Source organism: Saccopteryx leptura, chromosome 2, assembly GCF_036850995.1.
Source record: "Saccopteryx leptura isolate mSacLep1 chromosome 2, mSacLep1_pri_phased_curated, whole genome shotgun sequence".
Classification (NCBI taxonomy): domain Eukaryota; kingdom Metazoa; phylum Chordata; class Mammalia; order Chiroptera; family Emballonuridae; genus Saccopteryx; species Saccopteryx leptura.
The window spans coordinates 335914521-335938158 of NC_089504.1; the positions used below are offsets into that span (position 1 = coordinate 335914521).

Sequence of the window (23638 nt, forward strand, 5' to 3'; positions counted from 1 at the left end):
CTGAGAAGAGCCTGGTATGTTTGGATTATGTATTTAGTACTTATGCTCTTGAATTTTTCCACATTTAGACTATAGGTTAAATTTGCTACTGAAATAGGTCTACAAGGGGAGTGGGGTGGTGAAGGGAGGTTTCCCCAGGCAGAAGCCCAGCTGCAGTGCAAGGCAGGGCTCAAAGGGAGAGGATGGCGGTTACTATGACATTCTCTGGAAGAGAAAAGAGGCTGAGATCAGATTGCCACAGGGGAGCCCTCAGCAGTCCCTCCCTTTGGACAAGATGATGTAGGAAGCAATTAAAAAGAGACCAGAGCAAAAAGAGAGGTCTGTTAATTCCCTCCACTAGCAGCTTCAATTAACATTTACTGTTGTTGTTTTTTTAAGGGTCAAGTTCTCTGCTGGGATTTGGTATATAAAAATGAGTAAAATAAGCTTTTCCTCTGGAGTTCACAAACTATCTCAAAACACTGATAAATATATGACAAAGCATAATAAATCCTCTATGATAGTTATATACTAAGATTATGAGTAATATAAAGAGGAAGTGCCTCAGAAAAGGTGATGCCCGAGTTGAAAGGAGTTAATAAGGTAGTCTTGAAAAAGGCAACATGAGCAAAGCCTTAGATCTGAAAGGGCCTATTGGTTTGGGGAATGGTCTCAAAAGTTTGGTATGAAATTTAAACAAGACATTCTGTATTTTATAAGCAAGGGCCTAAGACTATTCCAAAGATGTTCATGAATGACTACCCAATTTTAAGATTTTAAAAAATATTTATTTTATTGATTTTAGAGAGAGGAAGGGAGAGAGCAGGAGAGAGACAGGAACAACTGTTCCGCTAAGGCCCTGACTGGGGATTGAACTGGCAACCTTCACACTTCAGGATGATACTCTAACTGAGCTATCTAGCCAGGGCCCCAATTATAAGGTTTTATCTACTAATTTTTAGAGAGAGGAAAGAGAGAGAAGGGAAGGGGAGGAGAAGGAAGCATCAACTCATAGTAGTTGCTTCTCATTCGTGCCTTGACTGGGCAAGCCCAGGGTTTTGCTCCAGGTTGATGCTTTATCAACTGCGCCACTGCAGGTCAGGCTGACTACCTAATTTTGAATCCAAAAATGTTAAAGTTTAATAAATAAAAGTATTCAGAGTCCATGTAAGACAAAGTTCTTTTATATTTGGGATTCAGAACTGTTATGAAATATCCTAATTCCAACAAGATGTTAAAAATACAAAAACAGTTTATTCTATTTATAATCATTTTAACATGTATATACACTTTTTTTTTTTTAAGATTTTATTTATTCATTTTAGAAGGAAGGTAGAGAGAGAGAGAGAAGGGGGGAGGAGCAGGAAGCATCAACTCCCATACATGCCTTGACCAGGCAAGCCCAGGGTTTTGAACCGGCAACCTCAGCGTTCCAGGTCGGTGCTTTATCCACTGCGCCACCACAGGTCAGGCTACACTTTTTTTTTTTAATTTTATTTTTTTACAGAGACAGAGAGAGTCAGAGTGAGGGATAGACAGGGGCAGACAGACAGGAACGGAGAGATAAGAAGCATCAATCATTAGTTTTTTCGTTGCGCATTGTGACACCTTAGTTGTTCATTGATTGCTTTCTCATATGTGCCTTGACCGTGGGCCTTCAGCAGACCGAGTACCCCTTGCTGGAGCCAGCGACCTTGGGTCCAAGCTAGTGAATTTTTGCTCAAACCAGATGAGCCCACGCTCAAGCTGGTGACCTTGGGGTCTCGAACCTGGGTCTTCCGCATCCCAGTCTGACGCTCTATCCACTGTGCCACCGCCTGGTCAGGCTATATACACTTTTATAAGAAATAATTTTAGAATATTTTCTTTCTCTCTCTTTTTTTTTTTTTTAAGGTGAGTTGAGGGCAGACAGTGAGGCAGACTCCCGCATGTGCCCTGACCAGGATCCATCCAGCAAACCCATCTGTGGCCAGGGCTCAGACCAACTGAGCTATCCTCAGGGCCTGGGGCCCCACTCAATCAAGCCATTGGCTGCCAGAGGGGAATAGGAAGAGAAGGGGGAGAGGGAGGGGAAGAGAAGCAGATGGTCACTTCTCCTATATGCCCTGACCAGAAATCGAAGCCAGGATGTCCATACTTTGGGCCGGAGCTCTATCCACTGAGCCACTGGCCAGAGCCAGGATATTTTCAATACCAGGGTATAAAAAGCACTATTGTTAATAATAGTTAACATAAGAAGTAATTTAAAAATATTAATTATCCCCTTTCTTTCCAAGTTTCCTTGGGGAACAAGGAAATAGCAAAAGAGGAGCAGAAACAACTGAAATATGTAACTAGATTGAGAATCCCTGAACACAAGGAGGGAGTAACATCTACTGAGCCTTGTACCACATATACAGCAGTTCCTGCTCTAGCACAAGGGTTGGCGAACTACAAAGAGCCAGACCTGCCACTGTAGCACAAAAGCAGACACAGACAATCTATAATGAATGGCAATGATCTAAGCTAGCCCAGGAGACTTAGTTTGGTGACTCCCAATCTAGAACTAAAGGTCTTTAAAGAACTGATGACAAATGTACGATGGGGACCTGTTATAGAGGACTTTAACCTGGTTTTCAGGAAGTGACTTTAAATAAAGACTTTAAGAGTAAGAAGGAATTAGCTAAGTGGAGCAGGCTTCTTTGGAGGTGGCTTGAGGAGTGGTGATGTTAAGGAAGAGGACTCCTGGCACAAGGCCCAGGATGCACTGTGGCAGGACAAGTGATGGCTACTTTAACGGGGAAGAGAAAAGAAAGGTTCATAATGAGTTGGAGGCGCAGTCATAAAAATATTGTCAGGATAAGTCAAGATTTTGGACTCTATCTGAAAGGTGCTGGGAAGACCTTGCAGGGTTTTAAATGGAGAATTTATATAATTTACTTACTAATTCAACAAATATTTAATGAACGTCTACTGCATGCCAGCCCCGCAGATACCTGTATTCTGGTGGAGAAAAGCCACTGACAAATTATATAGACCCTGTCATAAGTGCTAAGAAGGAAATAAACACCCACACCTCTGAGAGGGTGAATTTAGGTTGAGATATCAAGAATTGGTAAGATGTGTCATGCAAATTCAGGGGAAAAGGTTTCTGGTAGAAAAGACAGGGAAGAACTTGACATACGGTAGATGATGTCCTTTGGCCAGTGTGACCAGAGACTGGTGAAAGCAGCAGAATGTGAGTGGGGCTATGAAAGCCATGGAAAGCCAGTGGAGTGTTTTAAACAAGGAAATGACATGATCTGACCTGACCTGAGCCTGCAATGTGGAAAACAGACCAGAAGGGGATCTGTGTGGAAGCAGGGAAAACTGAGGATATTCCTGTGGTAGTCCAGGCAAAAGATCATGGTGACTTGGAACGGGGTGGTAGCAGTGAAGATGAAGAATATAAGATATATATGAAACGCCTGACCAGGTGGTGGCGCAGTGGATAGAGCGTCGGACTGGGATGCGGAAGGACCCAGGTTCGAGACCCCGAGGTCGCCAGCTTGAGCGCGGGCTCATCTGGCTTGAGCAAAGAGCTCACCAGCTTGGACCCAAGGTTGCTGGCTCCAGCAGGGGGTTACTCGGTCTGCTGAAGGCCCACGGTCAAGGCACATGTGAGAAAGCAATCAATGAACAACTAAGAAGTCGCAACGCGCAACGAGAAACTGATGATTGATGCTTCTCATCTCTCTCCGTTCCTGTCTGTCTGTCCCTGTCTATCTCTGCCTCTGTAAAAAATAATAATAAAGAATCTTTCCTTGTGCCATTATCTCTTAAAAAAAAAAAAAAAAAAAATAAGATATATATGAAACATATTTTGGAGATAGAAGTGACAAGACTTACTAAAAAACTTGGGGATAGGGGTAGTAAGGGAGAAGGATCCAAGATGATTCTCTGAGGTCTGGCTTTAATAACCATATGGATGAGCGTACCAATTAGTGATACAGGGAGGACCAGGTTTGGAACGATGGGAAAACCAAAAAAATTGTTTTTGGTTGTTAGGTCTGGGATATTTAAAAGACATCTAGTCCTGGCTGGATAGCTTGGTTGGTTAAGAGCATCGTCCCAAAGCACAGAGGTTGCCAGTTCAATTCCTGGACAGGGTACATACAGGAACAGATCGATGTTCCTGTCTTTATCTCTCTCTCACTAAAATCAATAAATAAAACATTAAAAAAAAGAGAGAGGCCCTGGCCGGTTGGCTCAGCGGTAGAGCGTCGGCCTAGCGTGCAGAGGACCCGGGTTCGATTCCTGGCCAGGGCACATAGGAGAAGCGCCCATTTGCTTCTCCACCCCTCCGCCGCGCTTTCCTCTCTGTCTCTCTCTTCCCCTCCCGCAGCCAAGGCTCCATTGGAGCAAAGATGGCCCGGGCGCTGGGCATGGCTCTGTGGCCTCTGCCTCAGACGCTAGAGTGGCTCTGGTCGCAATATGGCGACGCCCAGGATGGGCAGAGCATCGCCCCCTGGGGGGTAGAGCACCGCCCATGGTGGGCGTGCCGGGTGGATCCTGGTCGGGCGCATGCAGGAGTCTGTCTGACTGTCTATCCCCGTTTCCAGCTTCAGAAAAATGAAAAAAAAAAAAAAAAAAAAAAAAAAAAAAAAAAAAAAAAGAGAGATATCTAAATGCAGCTATTTACACAGCCATTCTATGTATGATTCTTGAACACAAAGGAAAAACAGCTGACTACAGATTTAAACTTGGGAGTTGCCTGCTTTCAAATGGTAATTAAAGCCATGGGATTGGATCACCTAAAAAAGCGTGCAGAGAATCTAGAATTAAACTGTGAAGAAAATGTACTCTTTAGACACTAGGTACAGCAAAAGTAGCAAAGGAGACCAAAAAGCAGTTAGACAAATGGAGAAAATCCAGGCATGAACTGTCAATGAAGCCAAGAAAAGAGGAGGTTTCAAGAAAGGAGTCAATGTGTTGAATATTCCAGACACTGAAGAAGACAGTGACAAAATATCCATGGAATCTGGCAATATTGAAGTCACTGGTGCCTGACCAGGCAGTGGCGCAGTGGATAGAGTGTTGGCCTGGGATGCTGAGGACCCAGGCTTGAAATCCTGAGGTGGCTGGCATAAGTGCAGGCTCACCAGCTTGAGCATGGGGTCAATGGCTCGGCTGGAGCCCCCCAGTCAAGGCACATATGAGAAGCAATCAATGAACAACTAAGATGCTACAACTATAACTTGAAGCTTCTCGTCTCTTTCCCTTCCTGTCTGTCTGTCTCTCTCTCTTGCTTAAAAAAAAAAAGTTGCTGGTGACTTTGTTAAGAGCAATTTCAATCAGAGTGGTCAAAAGAGAAACTAGATTGGTTTAGGGTGAAAACTGAATAAAAGCCGAGAAAGTTGACAAAGGTAGAAATCTGGCTATGAATAGAAATGTAAAAAGTAGGAATAGTAGTTGAAGGTAAATAAGAAGAATACCACAAAGAACATAATTTGTATGTTAATGGAAACAGATTTTTTTTTTTTTTTTTTTTTTTTTTACAGGGACAGAGAGAGAGTCAGAGAGAGATGGATAGATAGGAAAAGACAGACAGGAATGGAGAGAGATGAGAAGCATCAATCATCAGTTTTTCGTTGCAACACCTTAGTTGTTCATTGATTGCCTTCTCATATGTGCCTTGACCACGGGCCTTCAGCAGACCAAGTAACCCCTTGCTCGAGTCAGTGACCTTGGGTCCAAGCTGGTGAGCTTTGCTCAAACCAGATGAGCCCACACTCAAGCTGGCAACCTTGGGGTCTCGAACCTGGGTCCTTCCGCATCCCAGTCCGACGCTCTATCCACTGAGCCACTGCCTGGTTAGGCAATGGGAACAGATTTTTATAGAGAAGTAGGATTTGGTGACTGATTTTATTGGGAATAAAGAAAGGAAAAAAATGTAAGGATTATACACACGGGATTCTGACTGAGGTGCCATTATTGAGACCAAGAACATGGGAGTAAGAAAAAAATTATTTGCCTCCAAAGACTGTATGTTTTCACCACACTGGGTAGGCTTTCTTACTTGTCAAGGTGTACTAAGGGATAACTATAAAATGTGACTGAGCTTCTCTACACTGCACCACTTCCTGAAGTGATTAATCTCTTGATGAGGTTTAAACTTCTTAGGGAGCAACAATACCATGCTAATCTAATCCAGACAAACCAACTGAATATGAATGGGTTTGTACTGAAGAGACACAAGTTATGGAAAAGAGCTCTAAATTCAGAGCTGATAGGGAAGCAATCATACTTTTACGATCAATACAATGAAAACTTAAACACTGATATCGTTCAGATAAACAGCGCAACTAAGCCAACCACTCCCCTGCCCGCCCCCCCACAAAGAAATTAATTGAATTCAAAACTGTTTATACTCTCCATGTTTATTAATAGCAGTGCTGTTAACTTAACATTCCCTTATTATTCCTGATATTACAGTGAATTTCCACGGGCATATTTTCGGAGAGCTTAAGCCTTCTCTTAAAGAGAAACAAGTATCAGATCTTGCAACAACCATGGGAAATGAAATGCTCCAGTTTGTTCAAGGAAGCCTGGAGAGAAAGGCAGAAAGTGGAAGAAAATAAAGTTTTGACTTAACTCATTCTGATATTTGTAGTTGGCATTTGAGTACGTAGCTAACCATCTACAAAAATTTCTAGTTTTACTATTCAACAACAAAATGCAAAGAGATGGAATTTGGCATAGTCCTCTAAGTCTAATCCAGCTTCTAAAAGCTCCATAGGTATCACATCCCCAGATAAACAATTCAATCACCTGATCCTGACTCAGAAGCCTCAGATCCATTCCATTTCCAATCCTTTTCCGTGGCCCAGTTTTCAGTATCTACGACAGAAGGACGGGCTCCGAGGAAGCCTGTTGATTATAACAGGTCGCCCAATTCACCAATTTCGGGTGGCACAGGGTTCGGAATAGCCTCGAGACTCTGACCAACTACCCCAATTTCCTCCTCCTTCTCCCTCATAGAGATAGGAAGGCCAGGGGCCCCCGTTTTTCTCGCACACGACTACCTTATGTCCCTTCCCTTAGGAGATCAGGCCCTAGGACCCTAGTTCCCACTTGACCCATTCGTGGAGCACGCCTTCCAGTCCAAACTTTACCTACCTGAAGCCCGCCGCTTCTCCGTTGCGATTAGCCCCCACCAAGGAAAATGGAGTCGTCAAACCGAGACTGGGAAAGGATAGTAAGAACCCACCGCACGGCCGCTCCGCCGCCACCACCGCCGCTGCTGCGTCAACGTGCTACGTCACTTCCGGTTCTCTGTCACTGGGAGTGGGCGGGCCATTTCTTGCTCTTTTTCTCCCACCAGGCTCTCTGGGCTTCCTCTTGGCGATCGTAAAAACTGGCAGAAGCAGTTCAGGAAGACGGCTGTCAAAACAGTGCCCCAGGCATAGCTGGTTCCTCAAGCCGCTCTAGCCAAAGGAACTGTAAAGACCAAAGTTGGGCTTCTTCATTTCCTCCTCTCTGTGGTTTCGCCTGTAGCTTCCGGTTCCGGGGAGGGGCCAAGTTTACTTCGGAGACGAGGGGCTCCGCGGTAAAACCAGGATGGATGTGGTATCGCTGCTGTTGTTCGGGAGTTTTTGGACTGCTGTAGGAGCGTCCAATCTGGCTGTCGTTACTTGCGGTTCTGTGGTGAAGCTACTCAATACGCGTTACAACGTGCGGTTGCACTCACACGACGTGCGCTATGGGTCAGGTACTGTCACCCGGTTCGGGTGGGCTGGAAAGGCCTGGCCGTCTCGGGTGTGGGCGGGGCCTAGAGAAAATCTGAGGGGTGTGGTCTGGGAAGGTTAGGGTAGCCCCAGAGTTCTTTCTTTTTCTTTTTTTTTTAATTTTTATTTATTTATTCATTTTAGAGAGGAGAGTGAGAGAGAGAAAGAGAGAGAGAAGGGGGAGGAGCAGGAAGCATCACCTCCCATATGCGCCTTGACCAGGCAAGCCCAGGGTTTTGAACCGGTGACCTCAGCATTCCAAGTCAGCGCTTTATCCACTGCGCCACCACAGGTCAGGCGAGAAGTTATTTTTTTTGAAGACTTTATTTATTGATTTCAGAGAGGAGAGGGAGAGAGCAATGGTGGGGGAGGGGGTGGTGGTGAGTGGGAAGCATCGACTCATAGTCATTGGTTCTTGTATGTTCCTTGACCAGGCAAGTCTGGGGTTTTGAAACGATGACTTCAGCATTCCAGGTCAATACTCTACCCACTGCGCCACCACAGGTCAGGCCCCAGAGAAGTTCTTGAGGTCTGGAAGCGGGGAATTGGAGAATTGAGTTGTTCTAAGGCATCTTAATCACAATAACAACTTGATTCTGGTAAGCTTATGTGCCAGGTACATAAAGTACACACATACTCTTTTTAGATTTATAACATTCCTACGATGTAGAGGCTGTTGTTATCCTCATTTTACATATGAGCAAACAGGCTCAGAAATAAATCTCATGCTCAAAGTCTTGCAACTAGTGAATGACAGAGTTTGACTCAAATCTGTCCAGGTTCAAAGCCTCCTTTCACCTACTCAGGGCTAGCGCTACTCAGTGTAGGAGAGACATATATTTAGAAAAATTCCAGTAAGTGCTGTATCTCTGAAGTTCTGAACTCCAAAAGCTCACTCTTTGATTACCACCCTCTGTTCTAGCTCTTTTGCATAGTAACACTTGCCCTTGGCCTCTTTTTATTCAAATCTCACCCTTCTTGTAAAAAATTTAAACTAAAACACTGGAATTGGAAACTTTTTTTAAAAAACTTTTTTGGCCCTGGCCGGTTGGCTCAGTGGTAGAGCGTCGGCCTGGTGTGCAGAAGTCCCAGGTTCAATTCCCGGCCAGGGCACATAGGAGAAGCGCCCATTTGCTTCTCCACCCCCCCCCCCCTTTCCTCTCTGTCTCTCTCTTCCCCTCCCGCAGCCAAGGCTCCATTGGAGCAAAGATGGCCCGGGCGCTGGGGATGGCTCCTTGGCCTCTGCCCCAGGCGCTAGAGTGGCTCTGGTCGCGGCAGAGCATCGCCCCCTGGTGGGCAAAGCGTCACCCCTGGTGGGTGTGCTGGGTGGATCCCAGTCGGGCGCATGCCGGAGTCTGTCTGACTGTCTCTCCCCATTTCCAGCTTCAGAAAAATACAAAAAAAAAAAAACTTTTTTGAGAGTCTATCATAGGAAATTAAAATGCTTAGTTTATGTGTTAATTTATAATTCAGCAATTATTTATGGGTTCATTCAGTATAGATTAATGAGCTCCTACTGTGTGCCTATTATTTTTCTCGATACAATAGATAAGGTAGTCAGTCAGCAAGTTACAAGAAAACCAAAACAGACAAAAAGAGAAAAATGTTAGTGAGTTAGTGAGAAGACATTTATTTAAGATGACTGCTTGGTATCTGTCTTGGTTAACTGATCATGCTAATAGCTAAGAGAAGGTGTTCTCTCAAATGAAGGCTAATCTGTGATTCACAATTCACAAAATCTGTCTGACCAGTTAGACTTGGAAAAGAACTGAGTTGTCATTGTTGGGATGTCTTAATTATCCTCGCAGCCATTCAGTGAACACCTACTATGTGTCTCTGTATCTGGTTTATTACTTTTTTTTTTTAAGTGAGAGACAGGAAGGGAGAGAGATGAGAAGCTTCAACTCGTAGTTGTGTCACTTTAGTTCATTGATTGCTTCTCGTATGTGCCTTGAGTGGGGGCAGGGGATTCTAGCCGAGTCAGTGACCCCTTGCGCAAACGAGCAACCTTGAGCTCAAGCCAGTGACCTTTGGGATCAAGTCAGTGACTGTGGGGTCATGTCAATGATCCCATGCTCACGCCAGTGACCCTACACTTAAGCTAGTGAGCCTGTGCTCAATCCAGATGAACCTACCTTCAAGCTGGTGACCTTGGGATTTTGAACCTGGGACCTCAGTGTCCCAGGTTGATGCTCTATCCACTGAGCCACCACTGGTCAGTTTATTGCTTTTAAATTTGATCTAGTTTTCTATTTTGGATCTACTAAATCAAGAGTCCTGATTGTAGGAATCTTAAGTTTAAAAAGCTCTTTAGGTGCTCCTGATGGGTGGTCAGATTTGAGAACCAGGTTCAGTTTAGAGCTCAGATGAGAGGTCTGTGCTGAACCTGAGTTACAGAGATAAGTACGGACAATCCCTGACTTAAAGTTTTTTGACTTTATGATAGTGTGAAAGCAATATGCATTCAGTAGTAATCAGCAAGGCTAAGCTCCTGATTTTTGGTAGGTTAGGTATTGAGTGCTTTGTGATTTAATGATACTTCCTTTTTTTAAAGTTTTTTTTTTAAGATTATTATTCATTTTAGAGAGGAGAGAGAGAGAGAGAGAGAGAGAGAGAGAAGAGGGAGGAGCAGGAAGCATCAACTCCCACTTGTGCCTTGACCAGGCAAGCCCAGGGTTTTGAACTGGCGACCTCAGCGTTCCAGGTCAATTCTTTATCCACTGTGCCACCACCAGTCAGGCTTGAGATTTTATTTATTGATTTTAAAGAGAGGAGAGAGAAACGAAGGTGGTGGTGGGGGCATCAATTCATTATTGCTTCTTGTATGTGCCTTCACCAGGCAAGCCCAGGGCTTTGACCAGTGACCTCAGTGTTTGAGGTTGACACTATCCTCTGTGCCACCACAGCTCAGGAAATATTTTCAACTTACTATGGGTTTATCAGGACATAACCCTGTCAAAAGTGAGCATCTGTTCAATATCATTGTGCAGGTGGTAGTTTAAGATGTAGGTAAAATAAATGAGAATGCCCAGGCGGAACTGTGGTTCTCAATTTAGTTTCAATTAGAATCACTTGAAAAAGTTGTTGAATGCCCTGGCCAGATGGTTTCACTGGTTGGAGCGTAGTCTTTTTTTTTTTTTCCAATTTTTATTTTTTTATTTATTCATTTTAGAGAGGAGAGAGAGAGGGAAATAGAGAGAGAGAGAGAGAGAGAGAAGAGGGGAGGAGCTGGAAGCATCAACTCCCATATGTGCCTTGACCAGGCAAGCCCAGGGTTTCGAACCAGCGACCTTAGCATTTCCAAGTTGACACTTTATCCACTGCGCCACCACAGGTCAGGCTTTAAATAACTCATTTTTTTTTTAAATTTTATTTATTCATTTTTAGAGAGGAGAGAGAGAAACAGAGAGAGAGAAGGGGGAGGAGCTGGAAGCATCAACTCCCATATGTGCCTTGACCAGGCAAACCCAGGGTTTCGAACCGGCGACCTCAGCATTCCAGGTCGACGCCTTATCCACTGCGCCACCACAGGTCAGGCCTTGTAGTCTTTTTTTTTTCCCAGACAGAGGGAGAGTCAGAGAGAGGGATAGATATGGACAGATAGACAGGAACTGAGAGAGATGAGAAGCATCAATCATCAGTTTTTCGTTGTGACACCTTAGTTGTTCATTGATTGCTTTCTCATATATGCCTTGACCGTGGGCCTTCAGCAGACTGAATAACCCCTTGCTCAAGCCAGCGACCTTGGGTCCAAGCTGGTGAGCTTTGCTCAAACCAGATGAGCCCTCGCTCAAGCTGGCGACCTCGGGGTCTCAAACCTGGGTTCTCCGCATGCTAGTCCCGACGCTCTATCCACTGCACCACCGCGTGGTCAGACTGGAGCATAGTCTTGAAGCACAGAGGTTGCTAGTTGATCCCCAGTTGGGGAACATGCAGGAACACATTGATGTTTCTGTCTGTCTCCCTTTCTCTCTTGCTAAAATCAATAAATTTGGGGGGGATAAAAAGTTGTTGAAGCACTTATAAATACTTTTGTCTTGACTCCCAACAAGTAGTTAAGAATGAATAAGGGCCAGGAATAGAACTCTGGGTAATTTCAAGGTTTAAGAATGGGAGAGGAAGGGAAGGATTTAATATTCAATAGAAAGTGAAGAAGACCCTAGCCAGTTGACTCCGTGGATAGAGCGTTACACCTGGCATGAGGACGTCCTGGGTTTGATTTCTGGTCAGGGCATACATGAGAAATGACCATCTGCTTCTCTTCTCCTCCCTCCCCACCTCTCTCTACCTCTCTTTTTTCCTTTCTTGCAGCCAATGGCTTGATTGGTTCAAGCGTCGGCCCTGGGCCCTGAGCATAGCTCAATTGATTCGAACATTGGCCCCAGAAGAGGTTTGTGGATTGGATCCCAGTCAGGGTGCATGTGGGAATCTGTCTCACTATCTCTTCCTGTCACTTTTTTTAAAAAGGGAGGGAAGAAGGGAAGAAGGAAGGAAGAAAATAGGAGACAAAGTATTATGATGTAGTGAAGCATGGTAGTAAGGTCCAAGAGAACTATAAGACAATCAGAAGTAAGGAGGAAGGGTTGATTTGACTTTTTTTTTTAAAGATGTAAAAAATCATGAGCTGAGTGGAAGAAACAAAGAGAAGTTGATAGTTTAGTTATAAACATTCACCCAGATAACTGTGAGAAAAGACATAATGTGTTAAGTAATAAAAGGGAAGTGTCATAAAAGGCTATGGTCAGCCTGGCCTGTGGTTGCACAGTGGATAGAGCTTTGACCTGGAAGCTGAGGTTGGTTGCTGGTTCAAAGCCTTGGGCTTGCCTGGTCAAGGCACATATGACAAGCAACAAGCAAGCAATGAACAACTAAAGTGAAGCAACTATGAGTCAATACTTCTCTCTCCCCTCCATTTCTCTCTGTAAAATCAATCAATCAATCAATCATTCAGGCTGTGGTCAAGCAGGCCCAAGGGACTGAAGGCAGAAATAGGAGGAAAAGGCAAGAGTACCTAAAGAAAGTTTTTGGGAAATAGGAGTTCCTTTAAAGAATTGTGTTGTGGGCCTGACCTGTGGTGGAGCAGTGGATAAAGCATTGACCTGGAACACTGAGGTTGCTGGTGTGAAACCTTGGGCTTGCCTGGTCAAGGCACATATGAGAGTTGATGCTTCTTGCTTCTTCCTCCCTTTCTCTTTCTCTCTTTCTTTCTCTCCTCTCTAAAATGAAAAAAAAAAAAAGATAAAAACAAAATGAAGAATTGTGTAGTGAATGAGGCCTAGGGAAGAGACTATACCTGGTATTTATATGAGGCAGTGGCCTGTTTGGGGAAATTTGACAGAAAAAGCTTGTGGGAGGCCATCAGAGTGGTTAAGAATGTGAGTTCTACACCTGACCCGGCGGTGGCGCAGTGGATAGAGCATCTGACTGGGATGCAAAGGACCCAAGTTCAAAACCCTGAAGTGACCTGCTTGAGCACGGGGTCACTGGCTTGAGTGAGAGATCATAGATATGACCCCATGGTTGCTGGCTTGAGTAAGGAGTCACTTGCTCTGCTGTAGGCCCTCCCCCAAGACACATATGAGAAAGCAATCAGTGAACAACTAAGGTGCCACAAGGAGGAATTGATGCTTCTCATCTTTCTCCCTTCCTGCCTGTCTATCCCTCTCTCTGTCTCTCTCTCTTTGTCTCTGTCTCTATCTTGCTAAAAAAAAAAAAAAAAAGAAATTGTGAGTTCTAGAATAGGAGTCTCTAGACCCAAAGCTCAGCACTGCCTCAGAGTTGTGTGACTTTGAGCATACTGTTCAGCCTTATTTACTTATTTATTTTAGAGAGGAAGGGAGATAGGGAGAGAGAAACAGTAATTTACTGTCCCACTTATTTATGCATTCATTGGTTGATTTTTTTTTTAATTTTTATTTTTTACAGAGACAGAGAGAGGGATAGAGACAGACAGGAACGGAAAGAGATGAGAAGCATCAATCATCAGTTTTTCATTGTGACACCTTAGTTGTTCATTGATTGCTTTCTCATATGTGCCTTGACCGTGGGCCTTCAGCAGACTGAGTAACCCCTTGTACAAGCCAGCGACCTTGGGTCCAAGCTGGTGAGCTTTGCTCAAACCTGATGAGCCCATGTTCAAGCTGGCGACCTTGGGGTCTTGAATCTGGGTCCTCTGCATCCCAGTCTGACGCTCTATCCACTGCGCCACCACCTGGTCAGGCTTGGTTGATTTCTTGTATGTGCCCTGGCCAGAAATCGAACCTACAACCTTGGTGTGATGGAATGACGCTCTAACCAGCTGAACTACTCAGCCAGGGCATCTATGCAGACATTTTTACACTTCAGTGTAAAATACGGATAATAATAATAATACCACCTACCTCAGAGAATAGATGCATGTATCAAATAAGAATATTTATGCCTGACCAGGCAGTGCACAGTGGATAGAGCCTCGGACTGGGACGTGGTGGACCGACCGGGTTCAAAACCCCGAGTTCGCCAGTTTGAGCCCAAGGTTGCTGGCTTGAACAAGGGGTCACTCGGTCTGCTGTAAAACACCCCCCCACATCAAGGCACATATGAGAAAGCAATCAATGAGAAACTAAGGTGCCGCAATGAATTGATGCTTCTCATCTCTCTTCCTTCCTGCCTGTCTATCCCTATCTGTCTCTCTCTCTGTCTTTCTCTGTCACTCACACACACACACACACACACACACACACACACACACACACACAATTTAGGCAGGGCCCTGGCTGGTGGTTCACTGGATAGAGCAGTGGTAGTCAACCTGGTCCCTACCGCCCACTAGTGGGCGTTCCAGCTTTCGTGGTGGGCGGTAGCGGAGCAACCAAAGTATAAATAAAAAGATAGATTTACCTGTAGTAAGTTGTTTTATAAAGATTTATTCTGCCAAACTTAGAGAAAATCCAACACAAAGTACTTGGTAAGTAATTATTACTATATGCTTTAACTTGCTGTAACTCTGCTTTATAAATTTTATAAAGTTAAGTTACTTCCCTACATTATAAATCACCATTGCTGTGGAACTGGTGGGCAGTTAAAAAATTTTACTACTAACAGAGATACAAAAGTGGGTGGTAGGTATAAAAATGTTGACTACCCCTGGGATAGAGCATCAACCTGGCATATGGATGTCCCGGGTTCAATTTCCGGTCAGGGCACACGGGAAGTGACCATCTGCTTCTCTACTCCTCTTTCTCCCCCTTCTCTTTTTCTTCCCCCTCCTGCAGTCAGTGGTTCGTTGGTTCAAGTATATCCCTGGCACTCAGTTGGTCTGAGTGTGTCAACTTTAGGCGCTAAAAAAAAAAGTTTGTCCTGACCAGGCGGTGGCGCAGTGGATAGAGTGTCAGACTGGGATGTGGAGGACCCAGGTTCGAGACTCCAAAGTCCCCAGCTTGAGCGCAGGCTCATCTGGTTTGAGCAAAACTCACCAGCTTAGACACAAGGTCGCTGGCTCAAGCAAGGGGTTACTCGATCTGCTGAAGGCCCACGGTCAAGGCACATACGAGAAAGCAATCAATGAACAACTAAGGTGTCGCAACAAAAAACTAATGATTGATGCTTCTCATCTCTCTCTGTTCCTGTCTGTCTGTCCCTATCTGACTCTCTCTCTGTCTCTGTTTAAAAAAAAAAAAAAAAAAAGTTTGGTACTTGAGTATCTGCCCCAGACAGGGGTTGCCACGTAGATCCTGGTCAGGGTGCATGTGGGAGTCTGTCTCTCTATCTCCCCTCCTCTCATCTTAAAAAAAATTTTTATTTTCAGTCAGGCTTGGGTTAGTATCTGACACCTAGTGGGTACTAAGTACACACTAGCTAGCTAGCATTTATTTGTATACTTTTTTCAACATCATTGTACAGATGGTGGTTAAAGATGTGGGTAGGGTAAATGAGATTGCCTAGCATGAACTGTGGCTACATGTTTAATTTAGTGCCTTTTAAGCTGAAGAATTGTACTACTTTAGGTAGTATTAACCAAATTTAGATGACTTGAGAATACTTTTATAATATATTGATAAATCACTTAATCAAATTTCGGGAGCTGTATGGCTGTTTGGATTAAAATTGACAGTTAAAACCGGTCTCATTTTGCCTGACCAGGCGGTGGCACAGTGGATAGAGCATCGGACAAGGATGCAGAGGACCCAGGTTCGAGACCCCGAGGTCGCCAGCTTGAGCGCGGGCTCATCTGGTTTGAGCAAAAGCTCACCAGCTTGAACCAAAGGTTGCTGGCTCCAGCAAGGGGTTACTCAGTCTGCTGAAGGCCCGCGATCAAGGCACATATGAGAAAGCAATCAATGAACAACTAAGGTGTTGCAATGTGCAATGAAAAACTAAAAATAAACAAAAAAAACCACGGTCTCATTTTAATTGTGAAATGCAATTTATAAAAAAATGATTTTATTTATTGAGTTTTAGGGAGAGGAGAGAGAGAGAAACGGTTGAGGGGAGATTAGGAAGCATCAACTGGTAGTAGTTGCTTCTCATATGTGCCTTGACTGGGCAAGCTGGGCGTTTCAGACCAGTGACCTCAGCATTTCAGGTCAACGCTTGATCCACTATGCTTTTATAAAATGTGATTTTATAAGTTGATTGTAATACTGTACATAGTAAACATTGAGTAATATTACAATCACGTTAAAATCCTATATGATTACCTGACCTGTGGTGGCACAGTGGATAAAACGTCGACCTGGAAATGCTGAGGTCGCCGGTTCGAAACCCTGGGCTTGCCTGGTCAAGGCACATATGGGAGTTGATGCTTCCAGCTCTTCCCCCTTCTCTCTCTGTTTCTCTCTCTCCTTCTCTCTCTCCTCTCTAAAAATGAATAAATAAAAATAAAATAAAAATCCTATGATTAGCCTGACCTGTGGTAGCCAGTGTATAGAGCATTGACCTTAAGTGCTGAGGTCACCAGTTCGAAACCCTGGGCTTGCCTGGTTGGAGCATATACGAGAAGCAACTGAGTTGATGTTGCCTTCTGCCTTTCTCTCTCTCTCTCCTCTAAAATCAATAAATAAAATTTTTTTAAAAATTGTCTGATTAGACTCCCAACACATATTAGGGGCTATCCGGGCTACTATATATAGGTAAATGCTGCCTGTGTGTCAAAACATATATGTTCATTTTTTTAGTGCCCATTGATGAAAATTCTTGGAATTTTCTGATATGGCACATTTTTTTGGGGGGGTATACTCTTAGAATTTATCATGCATAACTAATACTATATAAGTATATTTATTATTTCTCATATATATTAATGTCATAAGAAAAATAATATTACCAAGCATAGGGTTTCTTCCCTAGCCCTCCAAACCTATTTTACAACATGGGGCACATTATTGGCTATAGGAAGAAGATGGTCCAGTTGAACTCATCCTCTTTTCTATTTTTTTTTTTTTACTGCAGGTAGTGGGCAGCAGTCAGTGACAGGCGTGACCTCTGTGGATGACAGCAATAGTTATTGGAGGATACGGGGGAAGACCTCCACAGTGTGTGAAAGGGGAACCCCCATTAGATGTGGCCAGCCGATCCGGCTTACACATGTCAACACTGGCCGAAACCTCCATAGTCACCACTTTACCTCACCTCTTTCTGGAAACCAGGTGAGGTGGCATCCAGTGGGTCATTGCTGCTTTGTACTTGACTCAGTTGAGTTGTTTGATATCGTGGTTCTTAGTCCTTTCTTTTCCAGGTGTAGATGTTCTCTTTTGTGTGAACCTGGAGAATTGGCTTTGACTCATAAGTATAAAATAAATTTTCTAGTCATATGGGAACTTTACATCCAGGGTAAATCAAAAAATGAGGAGAAGGCCCTGGCCGGTTGGCTCAGTGGTAGAGCGTCGGCCTGGCGATGCAGAAGTCCCGGGTTCGATTCCCGGCCAGGCCACACAGGAGAGGCGCCCATCTGCCTCTCCACCCCTCCCCCTCTCCTTCCTCTCTGTCTCCCTCTTCCCCTCCCGCAGCGAGGCTCCATTGGAGCAAAGATGGCCCGGATGCTGAGGATGGCTCCTTGGCCTCTGCCCCAGGCGCTAGAGTGGCTCTGGTTGCAACACAGCGACGCCCCTGAGGGGCAGAGCATCGCCCCCTGGTGGGCAGAGCGTCGCCCCTGGTGGGCGTGCCGGGTGGATCCCGGTGGGGCGCATGCGGGAGTCTGACTGACTGTCTCTCCCTGTTTCCAGCTTCAGAAAAATATTTTAAAAAAAAGAGAAAAGACAGAATAGTTATATGTTAGGATGTAGTAAGTTATCTTGAAAAATCCTACAATAAAGAAACCTAATTTATTATTTTTTTTCTAGCAAGGGAGGGTGTGTAACAGACAGGGACTGACAGGAAGGGAGAGAGATGAGAAGCATCAACTCATAGTTGCAGCGCCTTAGTTGTTCATTGATTGCTTTCATATGTGCTTTGACGGGGGTGGGGGGGTGGGGGGGGGCTCCGGCTGAGCCACTGACCCCTTGCTCAAGCCAGCGACCATGGGATCATGTCTATGATCCTGCACTCAAGCCAGATAAGCTTGTGCTCAAACTGGCTACCTAGGAGTTTCAAACCTAGGTCCTCAGCATCCTGGGCCAATGCTCTATCTACTGCACTACCACCTAGTCAGGCAAGAAACCTAATTTTTTTTAAACATGCAGTAAAAACTATTGTTTTAATGATGCCAACTGACCACATGAAGAAAATGAATTACATAGGTATTATGCCACTCTTTTAATCCTTGAGCTTTTTGGGGATGTGGCACTTTAGTTGTTCATTGATCCCTTCTCATATGTGCCTTGATGAGGTTGGGGGAGACCCCTTGCTCAAGCTAGTGACCTTGGGCTCAAGCCAGTGAGTTTAGGGTCATGTTGATGATCCTATACTCAAGCTGGTGAACCTGAGTTCAAGCTGGACGAGCCCTTGCTAAAGCTGGTGACCTCAGGGGTTTTGAACTTGGGACCTCAGCATCCCAGGCCATTGCTCAATCCACTGTGCCACCATCGACAGGCGAGGCAGGAATATTTAAAGTAAAAAAACAGTTATACCCTGGCCAGTTGGCTCAGTGGTAGAGTGTAGGCCTGGTGTGCAGGAGTCCCAGGTTCAATTCCCGGCCAGGGCACACAGGAGAAGCACCCGTCTACTTCTCCACCCCTCCCCCTCTCCTTCCTCTCTATCTCTCTCTTCCCCTCCCGCAGCCAAGGCTCCATTGGAGCAAAGTTGGCCCGGGCACTGAGGATGGCTCTATGGCCTCTGCCTCAGGTGCTAGAATGTCTCTACCCCAGATGGGCAGAGCATCGCCCCCTGGTGGGCATGCTGGGTGGATCCCAGTCGGGCGCATGCGGGAGTCTGTCTGACTGCCTCCCTGTTTCCAACTTTAGAAAATTACAAAAAAAACACAAAAAAACCCAGTTATAGGCCTGATCTATAGTGGCGCAGTGGATAAAGTGTCAACCTGGAACACTGAGGTCACTGGTTCAAAACCCTGGGCTTGCCTGGTCAAGGCAAATATGGGAGTTGATGCCTATTGCTCCTCTCCCCTTTTCTCTCTTTCTCATTCACTCTCTCTTGTCTCTAAAATGAATAAATAGAACCTAAAAAAAAGAAACCCCCCCAAAAAACAAAAATAAACAAGTTATAAAGTATTTTAAAACTATAATAGAGCCTGACCAGGTGGTGGCGCAGTGGATATAGCGTTGGACTGGGATGTGGAAGGACCCAGGTTCGAGACCCCAAGGTCGCCAGCTTGAGCGCAGGCTCATCTGGCTTGAGCAAAAGCTCACCAGCTTGGACCCAGGGTCACTGGCTCCAGCAAGGGGTTACTCAGTCTGCTGAAGGCCCATGGTCAAGGCACATATGAGAAAGCAATCAATGAACAACTAAGAAGTCATAAAGCGCAACGAAAAACTAATGATTGATGCTTCTCAACTGTCTCCATTCCTGTCTGTCTGTCCCTGTCTATCCCTCTGACTCTCTCTCTGTCTTTGTAAAAAAATAAATAAATAAAAATTAAAAAAAAAAAAACTATAATAGAAAATATAAGTTACTTGAAAAATAAATGTTTGGCCTGACCAGGCGGTAGTGCAGTGGATAGAGTGTTGGACTGGGATGTGAAGGACCCGGGTTCGAGACCCCGAGGTTGCCAGCTTGAGCCCAAGGTTGCTGGCTTGAGCAAGGGGTCACTTGGTCTGCTATAGCCCCTGGTCAAGGCAAGTATGAGAAATCAATCAATGAACAACTAAGGAATCGCAACGAAGAATTGATGTTTCTCATCTCTCTCCCTTTCTGTCTGTCTGTCCCTATCTGTCCCTCTCTCTGACTCTCTGCCACACAAAAAAAAAAAAGAAAAGAAAAGAAAAGAAAAGAAAAATAAATGTTTGGACCATAATATTTTTTTTAACTTTTATTTATTGATTTTTAGAGTGAGAGAAAGGGGGGAGAGAAAGGGAGACAGAGACATCGATTTGTCATTCCACTTATTTATGCATTCATTGATTGATTCTTATAATTGCCCTGACCAGGGCTTGAACCCACAACCTTAGCGCGTTGGGATGACGCTCTAACCAACTAAGCTACTAGGCAGGGCCTGGACCATAATCTTATGGCAGCTGATTTTTTTATCCTTTGTGTCACATTTTAAGTTATTTACTTATTTTTAAACAGTTCTGGAAAGCCTCTCATTTTTCACTTTTGGGTAGCCTTATTTTTCTTCCCACTTCCTACTTCCCCTTTCCAAGCCTATCTGCCAGCCACGCTAATGTTACTACCTTCTGTGTCTTCCAGGAAGTGAGTGCTTTCGGTGAGGAGGGTGAAGGCGATTATCTGGATGACTGGACAGTACTCTGTAATGGGCCCTACTGGGTAAGGGATGGTGAGGTGCGGTTCAAGCATTCTTCTACTGAGGTTTTGCTGTCTGTCACAGGAGAACAATATGGTCGACCCATCAGTGGGCAAAAAGAGGTGCATGGCATGGCTCAGCCAAGCCAGAACAACTACTGGAAAGCCATGGAAGGCATCTTCATGAAACCCAGTGAGTTGTTGAAGGCAGAAGCCCACCACGCAGAACTCTGAGTCTGGAGGCTGTGAGCCACTGTCACCGCACAGTGTTCATAGGCATCTGCTGCTGCTTCACCCTGGGATCCCTGCCAAAGGTTCCCTGGGCATTGGCCATGTCACCACTGAGATGAAGATGGATGGCAGAAAACAGTTTGTGTTTGGAAACTTTAGCCCTTCACAGTTGAAATGGTGTTTCTCCCAGACTTGGGTTCATTCTTTCTTTAGTACAAGACTCGTTGGTGAAGGAGCAGGTGCTTTTTATTTATACTGATAAGACAAGTTGAGGGAGACATCCTTCCTAACTGGGAAATTTTTACCCTTGAGAAGTTTGGCATCATGGATTATTAATGTGTGTGAATTTTTTCCATTTTCTTTCTCCAAAATAATAAAGAATTTCATTGTAAGTTGCTGTGTTGTCATTTATTAGGTATGCTGTTTCTATTTATTTATTTATTAATTTAGGTTTTATTTATTCATTTTTAGAAAGAGAGAAGGGGGGGAAGTAGGAAGCATCAAATCCCATATGTGCTTTGACCAGACAAGCCGGGATTTCAAACTGGCAACCTCAGCCTTCCAGGTTGACACTTCATCCACTGTGCCATCACAGGTCAGGCCAAGTGGTGCTGTTTCCTTATCTGATTAATCCTGGAGTCCTGAGAATCATTGCTATCAGTCTTTTTTTTTTTTTAAAGAGAGACAGGGAGATGAGAAACATCAACTCATCCTGATTAGGCAGTGGCGCAGTGGATGGAGTGTTGGACTGGGACACTGAGGACACAGATTCAAAACCCCAAGGTCACTAGCTAGAGTGTGGGCTCATCATCCAGCTTGAACGCAAAGTTGCCAGCTTGAGTGTGGGATCACAGACATGACCTCATGGTCACTGGCTTGAGCAAGGGGTCACTGGCTCAGCTGGAACCCCCTGGCCAAGGCACATATGAAAAAGCAAAGCGGCCCTGGCTGGTTGGCTCAGTGGTAGAGCATCGGCCTGGCGTGCAGGAGTCCCGGGTTCAATTCCCAGCCAGGTCACACAGGAGAAGCGCCCATCTGCTTCTCCACCCCTCCCCCTTTCCTTCCTCTCTCTCTCTTCCCCTCCTGCAGCCAAGGCTCCATTGGAGCAAAGTTGGCCCGGGCGCTGAGGACGGCTCTATGGCCTCTGCCTCAGGCTCTAGAATGGCTCTGGATGCAACAGAGCAATGCCCCAAATGGGCAGAGCATCGCCCCCTGGTGGGCATGCCGGGTGGATCCCAGTCGGGCGCTTGCGGGAGTCTGTCTGACTCCCTGTTTCCAACTTCAGAAAAATGAAAAAATAAATAAATAAATAAGAAAGAGCAAAGCAATCAATGAACAACTAAAGTGCCAGAACCATGAGTTCATGGTTGCCATTTCTCACCCTTTCTGTCTGTCCCAGTCTTTCTCTCGCTTTAAAAATATTAGTTGTGGCACTTCAGTTGTTCCTTGATTGGTTTTCATATGTGCTTTGATAGGAGAGCTCCAGCTAAGCCAGTGACCCTGGGCTCAAGTCACAGTCCTTGGGCTTCAAGCTAGTGACCTTTGGACTCAAGCCAGTGATTGTGAAATCATTGTGGTGATCCCACGCTCAAGCCAGCAACTGCGTGTTCAAGCTGGTGACCTTGGCGTTTTGAACCTGGGATCTCAGCATCTTAGGTTGATGCTCTATCAACTGCACCACCCCTGGTCAGGTGCTATCACTTTTGAAATGCTGGGAACCATTGTTGTGGGCTCTTAAGAGCCACATTTTTTTCTCTTTCAATTCTCCAGCACGTCATCTTTATTAGATTTTTCACTAATTGCTAAAGACCTACAAAAATACAGCTTAATAAATTGCCAATGAAATATTCTACTCTGAATTTTTACTGCAGTTGTGAAAGGGGGGTAGTAGTAAAAAGAGGAACCTACATTTATAAACTGCTGAGTACTAGGCACTATGTTGCAGATCTTAACTCATTTAATCTTTACAGAGATAGAGTAGATGTTAGAGTTATACCAATGCAGAACAGAAAGGATGAGTAACTGCCTGATTTTTTTTTTTTTTTTTTTAGCAAGAGAGCAAGAGGGGGACAGGAAGGGAGAGAGATGGAAAGCATCAACTCTTTGTTGCAGTACTTTTTTATTTATTTTTTATTTATTCATTTTAGAGAGAGAGGGAGAGACAGAGAGAGAGAGAGAAAGAGGAGAGATGGGGGGGGGAGGAGCTGGAAGCATCAACTCCCATCAACTCCCATATGTGCCTTGACCAGGCAAGCTCAGGGTTTCGAACCGGCGACCTCAGCTTTCCAGGTCAATGCTTTATCCACTGTGCCACCACAGGTCAGGCCTTTGTTGCAGTACTTTTACTTGTTCGTTGACTGCTTTCTCATGTGTGCCTTGACTTGGGGGCTCCAGCTGAGCCAGTGAACCATTGCTCAAGCCAGAAACTGTGGGGTCATATCTATGCTCCCACACCCAAGCTGGTGACCTCGGGATTTCGAACCTGGGTCCTCTGCATTCTGGGCTGACACTATCCACTGCGCCACTGCCTGGTCAGGCTGCCTGAATTCTTAAAGCTAGTAAATTGAGGCCTGACCTGTGATGGCACAATGGATAAAGTGTTGATCTGGAACAACGAAGTCACCAGTTCAAATCTCTGGGCTTGTCTGACCAGGTGGTGGCACAGTGGATTAGAGCATCGAACTGGGGCATGGACGAACCAGGTTTGATACCCCGAGGTCGCCAGCTTGAGTGTGAGCTAATCTGACTTAAATGTGGGCTCACCAGCTTGAGCCCAAAGGTCACTGGGTGGAAGCCCAAGGTCACTGGCTTGAGCCCAAGGTAGTTGGCTTGAGTAAGGGTCACTCGCT

General features: G+C 45.0%; 2 protein-coding genes across 4 annotated transcripts in view; one reads left to right on the forward strand and one right to left on the reverse strand.

Moving 5' to 3' along the window:
• SUPT6H (SPT6 homolog, histone chaperone and transcription elongation factor) overlaps nt 1–7343 on the reverse strand; it is a 42028-nt gene extending 34685 nt beyond the window's left edge. The window contains exons 1-2 of one of the 3 annotated variants that reach the window (XM_066363680.1): nt 7117–7238; nt 6769–6867 (exon numbers count right to left, since the gene is read on the reverse strand). The gene's annotated coding sequence lies outside the window, so the exon portion shown is untranslated. Of the gene's footprint in view, nt 1–6768; nt 6868–7116 lie in introns of all 3 variants that reach the window. The other 2 variants (XM_066363679.1, XM_066363678.1) reach the window with 2 other exon arrangements.
• A 212-nt stretch (nt 7344–7555) lies between these two features.
• On the forward strand, nt 7556–21181 carry SDF2 (stromal cell derived factor 2). The gene is made up of 3 exons (XM_066363687.1): nt 7556–7708; nt 17154–17350; nt 20505–21181. The coding sequence occupies exons 1-3, from the start codon at nt 7558–7560 to the stop codon at nt 20790–20792; spliced, it is 636 nt and encodes a 211-aa protein (XP_066219784.1). The 5' UTR covers nt 7556–7557; the 3' UTR covers nt 20793–21181.
• Nucleotides 21182–23638: the final 2457 nt, after the last annotated feature.